The sequence below is a fragment of the Siniperca chuatsi genome, linkage group LG13, assembly GCF_020085105.1.
Source record: "Siniperca chuatsi isolate FFG_IHB_CAS linkage group LG13, ASM2008510v1, whole genome shotgun sequence".
Lineage (NCBI taxonomy): Eukaryota > Metazoa > Chordata > Actinopteri > Centrarchiformes > Sinipercidae > Siniperca > Siniperca chuatsi.
This window is the reverse complement of record NC_058054.1, coordinates 6,450,801-6,465,486: the sequence shown is the minus strand read 5'-3', so window position 1 is coordinate 6,465,486 and position 14,686 is coordinate 6,450,801. Positions and strand designations below refer to the sequence as shown.

General features: G+C 39.1%; 2 protein-coding genes across 2 annotated transcripts in view; both read right to left on the bottom strand.

Annotated features, from left to right (window-relative positions):
* Positions 1–313: 313 nt before the first annotated feature.
* On the bottom strand, positions 314–5,456 carry sdhc (succinate dehydrogenase complex, subunit C, integral membrane protein). Its single transcript, XM_044220728.1, has 7 exons — positions 5,344–5,456; positions 5,014–5,107; positions 3,610–3,669; positions 3,291–3,392; positions 2,252–2,313; positions 872–1,035; positions 314–578 (listed from the first exon to the last, which is right to left on the bottom strand). The coding sequence occupies exons 2-7, from the start codon at positions 5,028–5,030 to the stop codon at positions 474–476; spliced, it is 510 nt and encodes a 169-aa protein (XP_044076663.1). The 5' UTR covers positions 5,031–5,107; positions 5,344–5,456; the 3' UTR covers positions 314–473.
* A 1,580-nt stretch (positions 5,457–7,036) lies between these two features.
* atp1a2a (ATPase Na+/K+ transporting subunit alpha 2a) overlaps positions 7,037–14,686 on the bottom strand; it is a 34,678-nt gene continuing 27,028 nt past the window's right edge. The window contains exons 18-24 of the mRNA XM_044220723.1: positions 14,498–14,652; positions 12,172–12,295; positions 10,409–10,554; positions 10,186–10,316; positions 9,872–9,973; positions 9,538–9,629; positions 7,037–7,377 (exon numbers count right to left, since the gene is read on the bottom strand). Of these exons, the coding sequence (XP_044076658.1) occupies positions 7,349–7,377; positions 9,538–9,629; positions 9,872–9,973; positions 10,186–10,316; positions 10,409–10,554; positions 12,172–12,295; positions 14,498–14,652 (779 nt within the window). The 3' untranslated portion in view covers positions 7,037–7,348. The remainder of the gene's footprint in view (positions 7,378–9,537; positions 9,630–9,871; positions 9,974–10,185; positions 10,317–10,408; positions 10,555–12,171; positions 12,296–14,497; positions 14,653–14,686) is intronic.

The following is a 14,686-nucleotide window of genomic DNA, read 5'->3' as shown; positions in this document are numbered from 1 at the left end:
GATACAAACACACATTCCTGTGCAGAGACAACAGGCAGGCACACTGGTTGGGCTGGCAGTGACTGAGCACTTAGGGCAAAGAAAAGTGATTAATGAATTTGACGTCACAGCACTATTAGACAAATTACATAAGGTTATAACATGTAGGACACGTCTAATTTTGGTCGCCGGTTGTTGTTCACACTGAGAACAAGTGTGAAATAAACTGGGTCAGATTTGCATGCACTTTGCACTCTTGCTGCCTTTGATGACCCCAAAGCTTTCAGGGTATAATTAATTCCAAGGGACAAAACATCACGACACCTTTTCTGCGTACAGCATAATATAATCCTTTATTCAATACTCTGATGAAATGGGGCCTGTTGTAGGCCAGAACAGAACATATACACAAAACTCCCACAGTGAATTCAGTCCACATTCCCTTAGACTCCCTCCTCTCCTTTCTTTTCTGCTCATCTCTTCTTGTCCTGTGCTCAGAGCAAAGCCAGGGCTATAGAGGTGATGATGGACAGACCAATAACTGTGTAGCCGGTGCGGTAGACCTCTGGGATTCTGAAGCCCTTGCCAATGTCCCACCACTGATTTAAATAATAATGAACAAATAAGAGAAAAGAGAGAGAAGAACATTCAGCATAAGAAATACCATCAGCTTATTAATCTTGGCAAATGTAATATATGTTCTATGAAATCAGTAAAATGAGCAAACATGACAAAAATGACAAACGTAACAAATTGCATAAAGATCTGTCTCCTTTAAAAAGCTTAAGATGAGGCGTCCAGACACTACACCAAACATGGTAATGGCAACAAACCACAAATATAAAAAAAAGAAACATTTGCTAGGTCTATGAATCAAATTAGTAAGTCTTACCAAGTGCCGGATGCCGTTATAGGTGTGGTAAGATACTGGGAAGGCGATGCCGAACTTGGCCAACCCAATGAGAAAGGGGCCGACGGACAGCGAGTGGATCAAGTCCAAGTAGTAGGGGTAATTTCCCGGTAATACCAGTGCAGCCACGGCAAAGGCTGAGATAGCTAGACACAGACAGAAGTAATGAGACCAGATATTGGACAAGGTGTGTATGTGAATGGGTGTTAGAGAAAAATGCGGCGCATGAATGCCTTTTAGACAGAAAGCAATAGGTGAGAAATTAACACATGTCAAGGATCAACATGCTACTACCATTTGTCGTTGCTGGATTAGTCTCCATGAGTCACCACATTGGACAGTAATTTTTTCAGTTATGAAAAGACTTTTTCCCCTGCGGACTAAATTGAAGGCCAAACAATGGCTCTGTATCAAACAGGCTTCTCAGTGGCTGCCTGTTACAATGAACTGTACTCATTGGTTCTATCTAAGCTCCTCTTTGTGTACTGTCTGGATGATTAAAAGACCTAATGGTGGAAGAAACTTTCCTTGTGGAAACACATAGCAGGTGTGAATCAATGTAAAAACAAAAGGCTCTGTTGCACAAAAGCAAACAAAAATAAACATCCTTTGCATGTGAATAAGCAATCTTTAAAATCAAAAATTAAATTAACTGAGTTTTAATTCCTACTGCATTGAGAGTAGTGGCGGGAAATATAAACGCTACAATGTAAATTTCATATGAATCAATATGGCTTGTAAAAATTACTCTAAGCAGGTGATATTTTTAGTTTACCAGCCCTTTGCAAGGGAGCCAGAAAGTTGATTTCAGACACTATGATTAAGCACATGCAATGTTTTGATAGAATGAGACATAGTGAGTGACTATTAATAAACTGGCAGTTGAGGGTGCTGACCTTTATTGAATCCATTAACATATAAAACAAAACTGGACCCAGCTTTTATGGTACATCAAGGTCAACAGTACTGATGTACAATGTTACAGTAACACAGGCTCAACCTTTAGACCAGACAAATGACTAAAAGCTATTAGCAGTGCAGTAGTAGACTTGATTTTCACATGCAAAAAGGTTGAATTGTATTGAACAACTTCTGTTTTGTAATGCCAGTAAATGCTCTTAGCAGAAATCAATAGTGATGAACTAAAATGCCCTGAAGAGATGTTCAGGGTCAATCAAAAGCTGACAGTGTCGTATGTAGAATAGCTTCACTTAGATATTAGAATAACAGAAAATAATTGTATTGTAAGCTCTTTTTTCTGTGTGGGATAATTTGGGTTTTTAAGGACAAAACTAACTACAGAAGGAAGAATATTCACAAGCATATCTTTAGTCATGGATGACAAAGAAAACAGATGTGTACCTCCACTGAGCCCCACTCCAGTTCCTCTGAATGTGATCGACATCATCATGGGGACAGACCACCTGAAACACAGAAAAATGCAACACATGTACTATTATGGCAGATACAGTATGTGGTTGAAACACACTACAAACCACAAGTCAAAGTGTTGAGCCTTCACTGACGTTTTCGTTGACTGTTTTGTTAGGTTAGGCTAACAGGTTAGGCTCAGGCTCTAATCGGCAAGTAGCATCACCACAACATAGTACAGAAACAAAAAAAGGACCCTGTTCTATTTTTCAACTGCAGGCAGCAATGCTAACTCAAAGTAGTTGAGACTCACAAGGCAAAGCTGCAAGCCATAGGAGCTTATTTTTTAAACTTCAAATTAAAGTAAATGACAGTTGACACTTTCACTTACAGTTTCCAATGTCTGCAAGTACAGTTAGAAATTAAGCTAAAGTTCTTATATAGACATAACTTTAAAGTGGTGAAAGAGTAGGATTTAAAATCACTAGATCACCAATGTTAGAAACAATCAATGGTTAGATGGTAGGTCAAAGAGAAAGTGGCCTGACATAGATTAGCCATAATAATAATAATCCCAGATAACAGAGATATACTCATTTTAAAAAATGAGCAAAAAAGGAAAGCTAGTGAGAAATTACAAGGCACGTACTGAATAAAAAGCTTTTCTTTACTGCAAGTTGTGGGATTCTAATAACTGCCTGACAGTACATCAAGGTGCTCATTGCACTAAATGTATCCAAAGGCATGAAAATATCTGGTAATGGTGGCTTGTCCTGCTGTTTTATAAGCATAAAAGGAATGAAAAGGCTGCATAATCTGAAAATTGACTTTAACAGTAATATTATTTTCAACTTTGATAATGTGCTGCAGTGGATTTTTAGTGTATTTGAAAATATTAAGCTGAAATTGTAAAACATAAATGGGGCATACGATTTCATTTAAACAAATGATTAATCTCCACCTTTTACTTGATATTATTTAATTTTTATTTTATTATTACAAGACACGGCATGTGACATACAGTACATACTTGTAGATGGTGAGATGAGGAGACATTGGTCTGTTAAGTCTGGCATTTTTAGACCAAAACTTGTTCATCTCCTCCTTAGCTGTGGTTCCCATTGGAGCAGCACTGTAACGGAGCGAAAAACATATTTAGAGTACAGTAGTTTACAGTAGAACAATTTACAGTACATTGGTTTTAGCATGTATCTGCATCATTACCACGAGTTGTAGCAGTATATGTATGTGAACCAGTGTTCTTCTCGCTCTCTCTCTCTCTCTCTCTCTCTCTCTCACACACACACACACACACACACACACACACACACACACACACACAAACTCACTGTCTGTAGAGGACACTGTAGTGTGGTCTGGAGATACAGACACCCTGGCGGGCCAACGTCCTAAATACAAGAAAGAAGTGTTACAATTAAGCTCTTACTTGCTATCAGGATTTTTGTGTCTGCAGTCAAATAAAGGGGAAAAAAGCAAACATGCAGTATCTAGCACACATCAAGTTTACATATGGATTTTTTTTTAATAATAGGACTGATGTAAAATATTTCAGTACTTATTTTTATCTATTAATAAATCTAGGGTAGATAACGTTGGCGAAACTAGCAAGAGACAGCTAGATTTTCAGGGGATCAGACCTCCCTCCAAAGCACATCTCATTTTCAAGAGCAATTAAGTATGGCCAGAGTGCGCACAGGTACGTAGGTAGACAGGCAGGTAGGCCAGCCAGCCAATCATTTCATTCGGCCCGAATGAAATGATTAGATGGGCTTATGACAGATACTGGATTTGTGTCTCCCCCGGATTTGTGGATTGCTGTCGAGATGTAAGAGAATTTCAACAAATATACAAAAAATGCTTCTGAAATACATTATCTAAGCTTTAATTTTTATACTGTGTATAATGATATCAATGATGCTGTCTACACCAACACCACAAAGCAAATGCTTTCATATTTCTGACAGCATGATTTCTAACAAGCCCATTCATCTTACTATTGTTATGCTGCCCTAAACAGATATACATATCAATATTGGAGGAGAGTCTTAGGTTAATAAGTAACAAAACCAAGCCGTTCCAACTCAACCAGAGACTCCAGTATTGAGCAATACAGGCAAACTCAAATCAACGATGGAGAAGAATGGATCAGGAAGGTGCAGCCGAAAGAAGGAATAAACTAACTTCTAGGGACAATGATAAACATTGGTTTGAATAGCCTGAATGGCGCCGTGCTTACATTCAACAGCCACCATGAAGTGGACAAAGTATACACACCTGACTTTCTACTTGGTTAATACAGTGTTGGTAAAGGCACGACAGTGTGGCAATGTAAACTGACAGTTAGCTCCAAGCTAAACCAGAGCAAACACTCCGATTAGGAAGCCTATCTTGTCAACGGCGAATTACGTTTGTGTCATTCAACGCTCATATGAAGGCGAAAGGCATCAAATAACACCTTTTGAGTCCGTCATTAATTACACTCAGAGCCAAAGTCCACTCTCTGCTAGCTTTCAAAAACAGCTAGCGTTAGCCTGCTAGCTAAAGTCAGCTATCGCTGTGTCTCGCCATATTTACGCTAAATAAGGGCAATGAACCAAGGTAAAAAGTTACACGGATTGTCCTCGGCTGTAATGTTACTATGCTGTAAATACGTCTATTTGACATGATAACCCCGAAAAACGACACAAAAGCTTTCCACGAGCCCAAAAATTATGTAGCACAGCTGTACTGACCTTAGAAGCAGCGCCATGTTTGACCGGCAGTGAACGGAAGTTGTTTTCCGCCTGGTTATCGAAAACCTTGGAGGGTTGTTTTGAGAAGGTCAGGCTGGGTCAGAGTGAGATTAAGACGTTGATTAACGGCTGTGATTTCCACATGCCTTTTGTCTCATTCACATTTATGAGCTTGTTGGTCTTTCGCATCAAATTACACACCACCAAATATTTTCATACTGGCTCACCAGTAAAGAAATTAAGTTTTTCTACTCTCATATTTTCCAGCTGCAATAGATGGCAATAAATACATAAATATAGCTTACAAATAAATAATTGGTGTATAATTACCTGAAAATAAGAATCGTTGTGTTTTCATTGCCTTAGAATAAGCCGTTTATATCTACAGGTCCCCTTCCACGGAGGTCGCCATGTTGCACCACCATGTTTCTACAGTAGCCCAGAACGGACAAACCAAACACTGGTTCTAGATAGGGCCTTTCGTGTTTTTCGCGAGGTTTGCGGCCACCGTAGTATCAATTATGTAAATAATTGGTAGTTCAAGCCCTAGTTGAGTTTATTTATATTGTGTATTTACACAAAACAACCCTATAAATAGATATCAAGGAATTGCAAAATTAAATGATGCAATACAGTGTGCAACAAAATTAATTGCAAGGAAACAACACACAACGATATGACAGAATGAGAAAAACTGCACACTGGTACGACATGACAGTCCAAATATTGTAACTGCACCACCAACCTTAAAGACCCCAGGAGAAGACAAGAGAAAAATCACAAGAAAATCTTCAGATGAGGAAAAAAAAATTCAACCCAACTCAAAGACACCAATTTTAGTATTCAGTACCCCCCATGCAACAATAGAATAGTCAATGTGACATTGAGATAGGAAAACAGAGAAAAACATGGAGCAGCTGTCATATCCACTGTCAGGAAAAATAAATGCATACACCATGTATTTTAAGGTATTGAAAAGAGCCACACACAGACATCAACATACACACTCATACAGACAGCAAACAGGTAATGATGCCCAGAAGGAGGCCCAGATTGGGTTTACAATGGCCTGTTCCCATATTAATGTTGCATAAAGTATAAGAAGAGACCATGTAGGACCCAAGACAAGGTTTAATGTGGTTCTATGAGAGTTAAAACGCCCTCTAACTAATTTTTTGAGTAGTTTTAACATTGGGAGGAAAATGCATGGCCACCTGTCAATTTTGACAGTAAGGTAACAATTGTCCAGTGAATAGAAGACATGTGGATATACATAATGGATGATAAGATCAGGAAAATATGAGTGTAGGCAGAGCCTGACTGACACTTGGTTTTTGAGGCCAATGCCAGTATTGATGTTTTAGAGTTATAATAATGTATATCGAATGATGTATGTTTTTTAACATAAACACACAACTTTTTTGATGAGGGCATTAAAGAATTGTGACCAAGATATGTATTGAGCAGGACATTTAACATTTGAAAAATAAACTTGTCAATGGTCTCCAGTGTACAGAATATGTAATGGCAACACATTTTCTAAATTACCTCAGTCATATCTTTAGCAATTTTGTTCTGCAATTTCTTGTTACTGTATTTATAGGTTGACATATACGCTTATACTGATATATCTGTTATAACCTAATATCGTCTGCTATATCTGCCCTTGCCAATTAATCTGTTTTTTAGTGTGGCCTGTGTAGCATTGTGTAGCATCAGCTGATACACTTGCATACAAAGGCACATCTGGTTTGAATTTGGCGCCAGTAAAGGTTGTGATGTGATTGAAAATGCCTGAAAATGTTACATTTAGTAAGGGTAATTAGTAGTGAATAATATGTGGTTTGGAAAACATCACAATTGTTGGTACATGTGGTGCTCTACATATTAAAATTGACAAGTTGTTCAATATCTTCTGCAAGTTTTAGGTCTAACCATAAAATAACTCAAGAGGATTATTCTGCAATAAGGATTGATACTGACCACAAAATCAATGAATAGCAAATAAAACGATAGCCAGGAATATTTTGGAATACATTTTATTTGGTACATTCCATGATACATCACTTTGGTAACAGTTTATTTAAGGCACATAGGTATACATTACCATTGTTCTGCTGGAAATGTTTTCGGAGAAAACAAAAAGGAAAAACTCAAAGCACAATCAAAAGCCTATTTTCAGCAGTATTTTTATGATAATCAGATTTGTGAACTGATCCATGCAATATTACAACTGACAGACACACAGTTCTACACTCACAAGCACACACAAACGCACACATACACCCACACGCACACACACAGACACACAATTCAAACTGACATTTTCTGAATGTTAATAATACGTCTCCTGCTCCACCCAACCTGGAAGAGAGGAAGAGAGAGACAGAAAGAGAAAGAGGGAAGTGTCAGAGACCAAAATGACAGGTGAGCAGTTTTCATAATATCCTTTTGTATCACTCTATTTGTATTCATCTCGTTGCCTTTGTCTCTGTACATTTCCAAATGAATCCCCTTATAACTCTAAGACTCTGATCAGCAGCCCATGGCACACAGATTAACAGAAATGATTAACTGTCAAGATAAATTGTATTTGTCTCCCCATGTCTTGCCCCTCATCAGCTGAAATGCTGCGACAGTGAACAGATTTTGAGCTATTGTAGTGTGTCCATATCATGTGTATGATCTTTGGGGCATATCTCAAGAGTCTTCATCAGCCTCCTTTAATTTCCTTTCTCATCATTCGCTACTGTTTCTGGTGGTGTTAGACAGGTATAATCTATTTCCTGGTGCAAGTTTTACATAAGTTCACTGAATTGGCTCCATAAAGATTGCTGCATACATCTTAGACATTTGACACGCTGCAAAAGATTTTTACCTTCAGGCCAGAAGAAGAATCACTAGACGTTTTTGCAATAATCTGTGATCATATTTCTTCACTGCTTCCATAAACAAAATTAGAAGTGAATTATGTTTTCACCCCTGTCTGCTTAGTAGCAAGATATATTAAAGAGTTAGAAAGGACTTTGGTTGAAATCTAGTGCCGATGCAGCCCTTGGCCCAAGAATCAGATCAGATTAGATTTCAGTGGTGATGTGGATGTGTGATTTTCACCATTTTATGCTCCATTTATCAAATGGAATTCCCAAGCAAACTGCCAGACAGCACTGAATTTACATGCTATTTTGTCAGAAACAAAACCTGGAAGACAAACAGCAACCAGTCAAGTGTTGCGGAGGCTGCAGCTTTAAAAGACAATTGTTCAGCATTGAGTGGTTTGCTGGATGCCTGATAGTTTTCAGCTGCATTGCTACGGGTTAGGCCTAAAGTCTCTTTTGTGGCTTAAGCTACAGTTAATAATAACTTTAAAATGAAATTTATTACAGTTCCTGCTTTATAATACATGACAAAATGACAATAACCACATTCAAATCTGCCAGAAAAGGGGCGCCCCGGTAGCTCACCTGGTAGAGCGCGTACCAAGGCTGAGTCCTTACCGCAGTGTCCGGGGCTCGATTCCAACCCGGAGCCCTTTGCTGCATCATCCCCTCTCCCTCCCTCTGTTCCTGTCTCTCTCTGCAGCTGTCACTGTCAAATAAAGGCAAAAATGCCCCCCCAAAAAATCTACCAGAAAAACTATGCAAAATTGCATTATGTACTTTATCCCCAAAACAAAAATGAATGTCAAAATGACAGCTGGCACTGGTGTGGAAAACCCCTGTTTTCAAAATTACACCAAAATTAAAGCTTACATTCTTTGTCGTCAATAATCATCCATAATTGCTACCAACATTGTTTTGTAAAATTGATACCTGTACTTTCCTTTTTGATCTAAATTCAAAACAGTGAAAAAGTAGATTTTATATAATATTTTTTGTGCTCATTTGGACTGACATTGAACTTGATCTTCTCCTGCATGTCACCATCTGTCAAATGCTTGCTGGGAACCTTCAGGTCAGATCAGCATAGCAGAGCTGTGGTGACTTTGTCAATCAGTGTGTCCTTAAAGGAGTGGACAGTCTACTCCTTTAGTATGTGTATTTTTTTTACAAGGACAGCTGAGAGAGGTACAGAGGTTGGGAGAAAAGGTCTTGATGGAAAATGGCAGATGTGGTTCCTGAGACAGGGGTGTCAATCACTCTACCATCACTTGGCAAATTTTTGCCTTAAGTACTTTAAGTACACACACAGGCTTGAAATACACACATGCACACAAACCTATAGACATGTATAACATAGTAATGTGGAGATGGGGCTGTTGCAGAGCACAGTGCCCAGAGCAATTAGGGGTTTGGTTCCTTGCTCAGGGGCACCTCGGCAGTGCCCAGGAGGTGAACTGGCACGTCTCCACCTACCAGTCCACACTCCATACCATCTGGTCCGAGCGGGACTTGAACCGGCTACCCTTCGGTTCCCAAACCAAGACTGAGGTACTACCGCCCCAATTTTTTTGCCTTTCAGCTTATTAACAAGACAAAGAAGGTTGAAACCTTTTAATCTTGGTTTCTCTTAATAGCTGCTTACCTCCAGGGCTCCTCCTCAAAATAAGTTTACGGACCTCATCATAAATGAAGATGAGAAGACTGTATGGGAAGGCACAGAACCACCATAGAGGCCTGAGAGGAAGAGAAGAAGAGTATGACAGGGGTGGAGATGGATAGAGTAGCAGTGAGTCACAGGCAGAGTGCAAATTGTTAAATTCATTGCAGCCATTTTTGAATATTAAGGATAACAACATGGTGTTTAAGAAGATCACAGACTTCATTTAAAGTAGAGAGTGACAGGCTAATGGTAGCCTATTAGGTCTTTAAAAGGGTTATTTTTCGGTTCGGTGGAGATATGCATATGCAGAGCGTACTTCAGGGGGTACATGCGCAAGGCAACGTCCATTCCAGGGCAGTAGGAGAGGAAGGCAGCCAGAGCAGTCTCAACAAACAGGCCGAAGATTAGGATCCTGTTCCTGTTGAACAGAAAATAAGAGCACATCAGAGAAAGGAAAAGGTTTAGGCAATTAAGGTTCAAACTAATCAGGAACACACAAGAAATCTTACAGTCACAAATTACTGACTTTAAGGTGAATCTGCCTTCCTAACTGCTTTCATTTATGCCTTTATTTCACACCCTTCTATTCATCTTTTACTCCAGCCCTCCCTTCCCCCCTCCCTCACTTACCTCATGCCCTGCTGAAAGAGGGAGTTCCTCCTGGTCTTGCAGATGATAAGATCAGCCCACTGGACAACCACGATGCTGGCAAAGAAGCTGGTGTGGCAGGTAAATTCAATGATCTTCCTCTGCTCATAGGTCTGCCAGGTAGAAACACACATTATATTTACTCCTGCATGAGTATGGGAATATTCAAAGGGCGTGCTGATTTGTCTTTGTCCCCGCTCCTTACCCACTGCTGCCCATAGGTGTCCTCCAGGTCATTGACTTCGCGGTCGTCCCACTTGATTCGGATGCCCAGCAGGGTCTTTGGGAGGAAGCCGTTCTCAGCCAAAATCACAAAGTAGGTGAAAAAACCACCAAGAGCCTGGAGCATCCCTGGAAACAAAAAATGTGCAAGAAATCAATGCCAAAACATCATCTGTTACATTTTAACGCTTTATTTTTCCATTTCCTAATAATTTTCTTGTAAAGAACTATATAATTTGGTGCTAATTATAGAGAAAATAGACACAAAGTTCTGTTATTTCAGTTATTGTAGTAATTTTGGATCTTTGGTTTGGATCTTACTACAAATTACCATTAACATAAAGCAGGAATAGCTACAGTAATGGATGGATGGATGGATGCAAGACCATTGTGTAAACTGTCTGCCATTGGATTAGATTTTTACTCATCTGTTGTCTTACAGCACAGTGTAGCAATAGGGGAAATGTTTTTACAGAACAAATAGGAACACGATTTATAGATAATGGGTGTCTTTAAACAAAAGCTATTTTGACAAACAACAGAACTAATAATACCAGTGGTCCAATATTTTTGTATCACTTACTTATAGGAATTATACCAAAATATGAAAAATAAATTGACTTGTATTACATCCACCTGGTGTTTTTTACTTAATATTGTTTCAAACATAGCACAGGTGATTATGTCTTCCTCCCTCTGCCCTCTACAATGTTGTTATTTTGTAAGTACATGGTTCCAGACAGCTGAGGACTGCAATAATAGCCGATAGTGAGTTTTAATTTCATGTTGGAAAATTTGTTTTGTCAGAGTGGGCGTAACATTTTCAACATGATAGACATCTTTTTTTAAAGCTTAAGTCTTCATATATACCAAACCTCCACAAGTACCGATCAAGGATTGAGACGATGCTTGTTAATCATCTCATTCATTATGCTGTTACACTGAAACCTGGCACCAGGTCAGTGTTTATGTTGATATATTTTAACATCGTTTTCTCAATGATAACAAAATTGGTTTAATCTGTTTTCTGGATACTGTTACTTCTCCTCACTGGTGCCTGCTTATAATGTTGGAGATTTTACTCTACTGTCACATTCATTGTTTGTCACTCTTGATCAAATCATCAGTTATGTTCGTTGTAGATGCTTCAGGACTTCAAGCTGTAATGTCAGAACAGTGGTTTGTAAATGTGAATTGATGTGGCCTACAAAAGTTCTGTTCATCTTGGAAGAATTATGGGAGTTGATGTGAGTTGCCGGCTGTTTTGAGAGTGTTCAGCTTTAAATTGTATGTCGACCAATGAAGCCCTGTCATATTTTGACCTATTTAACAGCCTATGAAATTGGGCCAGCCTTTGATTTTCACTATTCCCAAACCATATAAAACCAGAGATAAAAAGCATGCATTCAAGTAAGGCTCCAACCAGTGAAACATGACCAAGATTAAGTAGAAAATAGTTGCACTCTCTACTCTCAATTTGCTGTAAATGTCACAACAATTAGAAGAAAATTGTGGGACTCTCTCCTGACTGTCTGCTCACCTCTGGATCTATTTTCCTTAACTGTATGTACCTAAACATTTACAAAGGCAGTAAGAAATGCCATAATTTCTGATAAATGTCTGTATTGAATGTTTGTATGCCTGTGATGTTTATTATAACCATAACTTCCCTACAAGGGGCCTGTCACAGTGATTCAGGTTTAAGAGCTGTGGTACAAAGAGGTTATGAGTCCCAAGAAGACAAACCTATCTGTCCATAGGCCATGCTGATGAGGCGTTCATTGACCAGCTTGTCTAATTTGGGGTTCCTTGGTTGACGTTTCATGATGTCGCTCTCAGCTGTCTCATAAGCCAATGAGATAGCTGGAACCTGGAGGGAATAGGAGGACAGCACAGAATCAGCTCACTTTATGCACCCTGTACAATAAATGTGCAGGAATTAGTCTTTGTGGCAATGATACAAAGGCATGATGACAGTACCAGACACGGGGTGCCCTAGACATATCACTATTAACATAATTCAGCATTCAATCACAGTGTAGAAGGAGAAAAGACAGTAAAAGGGCAAGAAAGGCAGAAAAAATAAGCAGTGACAGTGACAGAGAGAGAGAGGCGGCAAGAGCAGATGAGAGGAAAGAGATTGATAGTGAATTTCAAGACACTCATAAAATAGGAAGGTAAAAAGGTCCCTGTAATAAAGATCTTATATTGGCTGGTTTTACCAGGTAAGCAACAGAGCAATATGTGTGACTTAGGACAGGATATCTGTACGACTTAGGTGGGATTTGAGGTGGGGACTTGGCACTGTGCTCTACAAATCCAGTTTGTTTTGGTGTTACACTTCCCTGACCCACAGCAGTCGAGAAAGACAAGGAGAGGGAAAAGGATGTGACCATGCTTGGCATTGATTTTTTACACCTCTGAAAGTGTGTGTGTATATGTGTGATTGTGTGTAATATCCAAATTTCAGTCTTGAAGCAATCTTAAGTGTGCCACATCTTGCTTTGATAAACATATTTTGCAGCCATCCTTTTCCACATGGCAGTGCTTGCTAAAAATAATCATAGCAGACTCCAAGTGCTGCTTGTCACTGCTAAATCTCAGCAGAGCCCTCAAGCCTGTTGCCTGGAGTTGAACTAAGCTGTTAACAAGCTGTTAACAACCTCACCAGCAGACATGGGAAATTTGTAGTTTTACTTGTATACTGTACTATAAACACTTTTCAGGTACTTTAGTGAATATTTTAATATTTTCATTTTAGTGTCCTACTCTTCAAAGCAGACATCCAGCTGTTCATTCCACCAGCGGTTATTAAATACATGCAGACATGTTACTTTGAAGAGAAGGGGTTTTATATGCAAAACAGGTGCACAAATTAGGTGCTTTTAAACTTCAATCATCACATCGTTAAAGAGAAATTCAGCCAATAAAGAATGCACTATCCCTGTGATCTCAGACAGTTAAGTAAATATTTGTCAACATGAACAAATCTGTCCTGCTGCTAGAAAACCAAAGAAGTTCATTTTTGATGTCACCTGAGTAAAAGAAGTAGAACTGCTTTATTAACAATGTTAGCAAGCTGGTCCTCTTTATCTTTAACTTGTGGAGATTTAAAATGCTTCTTGGCAGTCGAATATGAGTCCATACATGTACCTCATTACTTGTAATATTTTTGCTTTTGGCTAATTGGGATGTATAAGACCCAGTTTCAGCCACATGCTACTGTCTGGTGGCTGAGAGCAGCAAAAATTAAAGTTAAAGTAATGAACACAAGTGAACAAGTTCTTTTGAATATATTCATCCAGTGTTTCCTTTCTTTTGCAATGATGGATTACGCCCCTCAGGCAAGCAGCGTGCCAGCAACTCTTTTTGTTACTGCTGGAAATACAATGGAGAGACTGGCATCTGGAAATGGCAGAGCTGTGAAATGTAAATCTGTATGTGAGTGTCACATGGTCTTTGTTCTGCCTGAACAAATGGACGTCGGCAGTGAGCCAAGAGAGAATTTCTCCCACTGACAGAAAGAACAAATTAAACCAAACATTTTGTCCTTTTTACCTTCAGGCACTCATATTTGACACCAGTATTACACTAGTTTCCTTAATGTCACCTTTAGCTTGCCTGTAGCTATGCAACATGCAACCAAATAGCATCCTTTCATTGGGAAGGATCACTAAAATTAGCCAACAATTAGCTTTGAGCACTGAGAGCGCTTTGGAATGTAACCCAACAGATAAAGATAATATAAAACCTTGTGTTTTGTTGTCATGACCTCCTGTGAAACTGTGAAAATAGAATGTGTAGAGAGAGGGTGAAAGTTGCCTAAAAAGCTCTAATTTTTCAAATACACACACTGGAAACCAGCATCCAAAAGGCCAGGAAGTGAGATGTGTTAACAATTAGTACAATAAACACTTAAAACACAATACAGGCTTGGCAGCAGTCTATACATCTATTAAGTGGTCATTTTTCAAAACTATTGATTGAGATAATGAAGGAAAACTATGTTATCTACAAAGGGATTGACAGACTGAATAAAGGGAGTTAAGCATTAGTTTTCCCCACTGCTCACCATGTCAGTGCCCAGGTCGATGCAGAGGATGGTGACAGTTCCCAGCGGAAGAGGAACACTAGCAATGATGAAGAGAAGGAAGGGCGAGATCTCTGGGATGTTACTGGTCAGTGTGTATGCAATAGACTTCTTTAAGTTGTCAAAGATGAGACGACCTGCAGCGATCAGAAACACAAGAAAGAAAAATGG

Coding starts and splice junctions, on each gene's coding strand:
- sdhc (XM_044220728.1), bottom strand. Junction 3,393..3,609: donor TACAGTGTCCTCTACAGACA/GTGAGTTTGTGT, acceptor GCTCCGTTACAG/TGCTGCTCCAATGGGAACCA. Junction 1,036..2,251: donor TGGAGTGGGGCTCAGTGGAG/GTACACATCTGT, acceptor GTCTGTGTCTAG/CTATCTCAGCCTTTGCCGTG.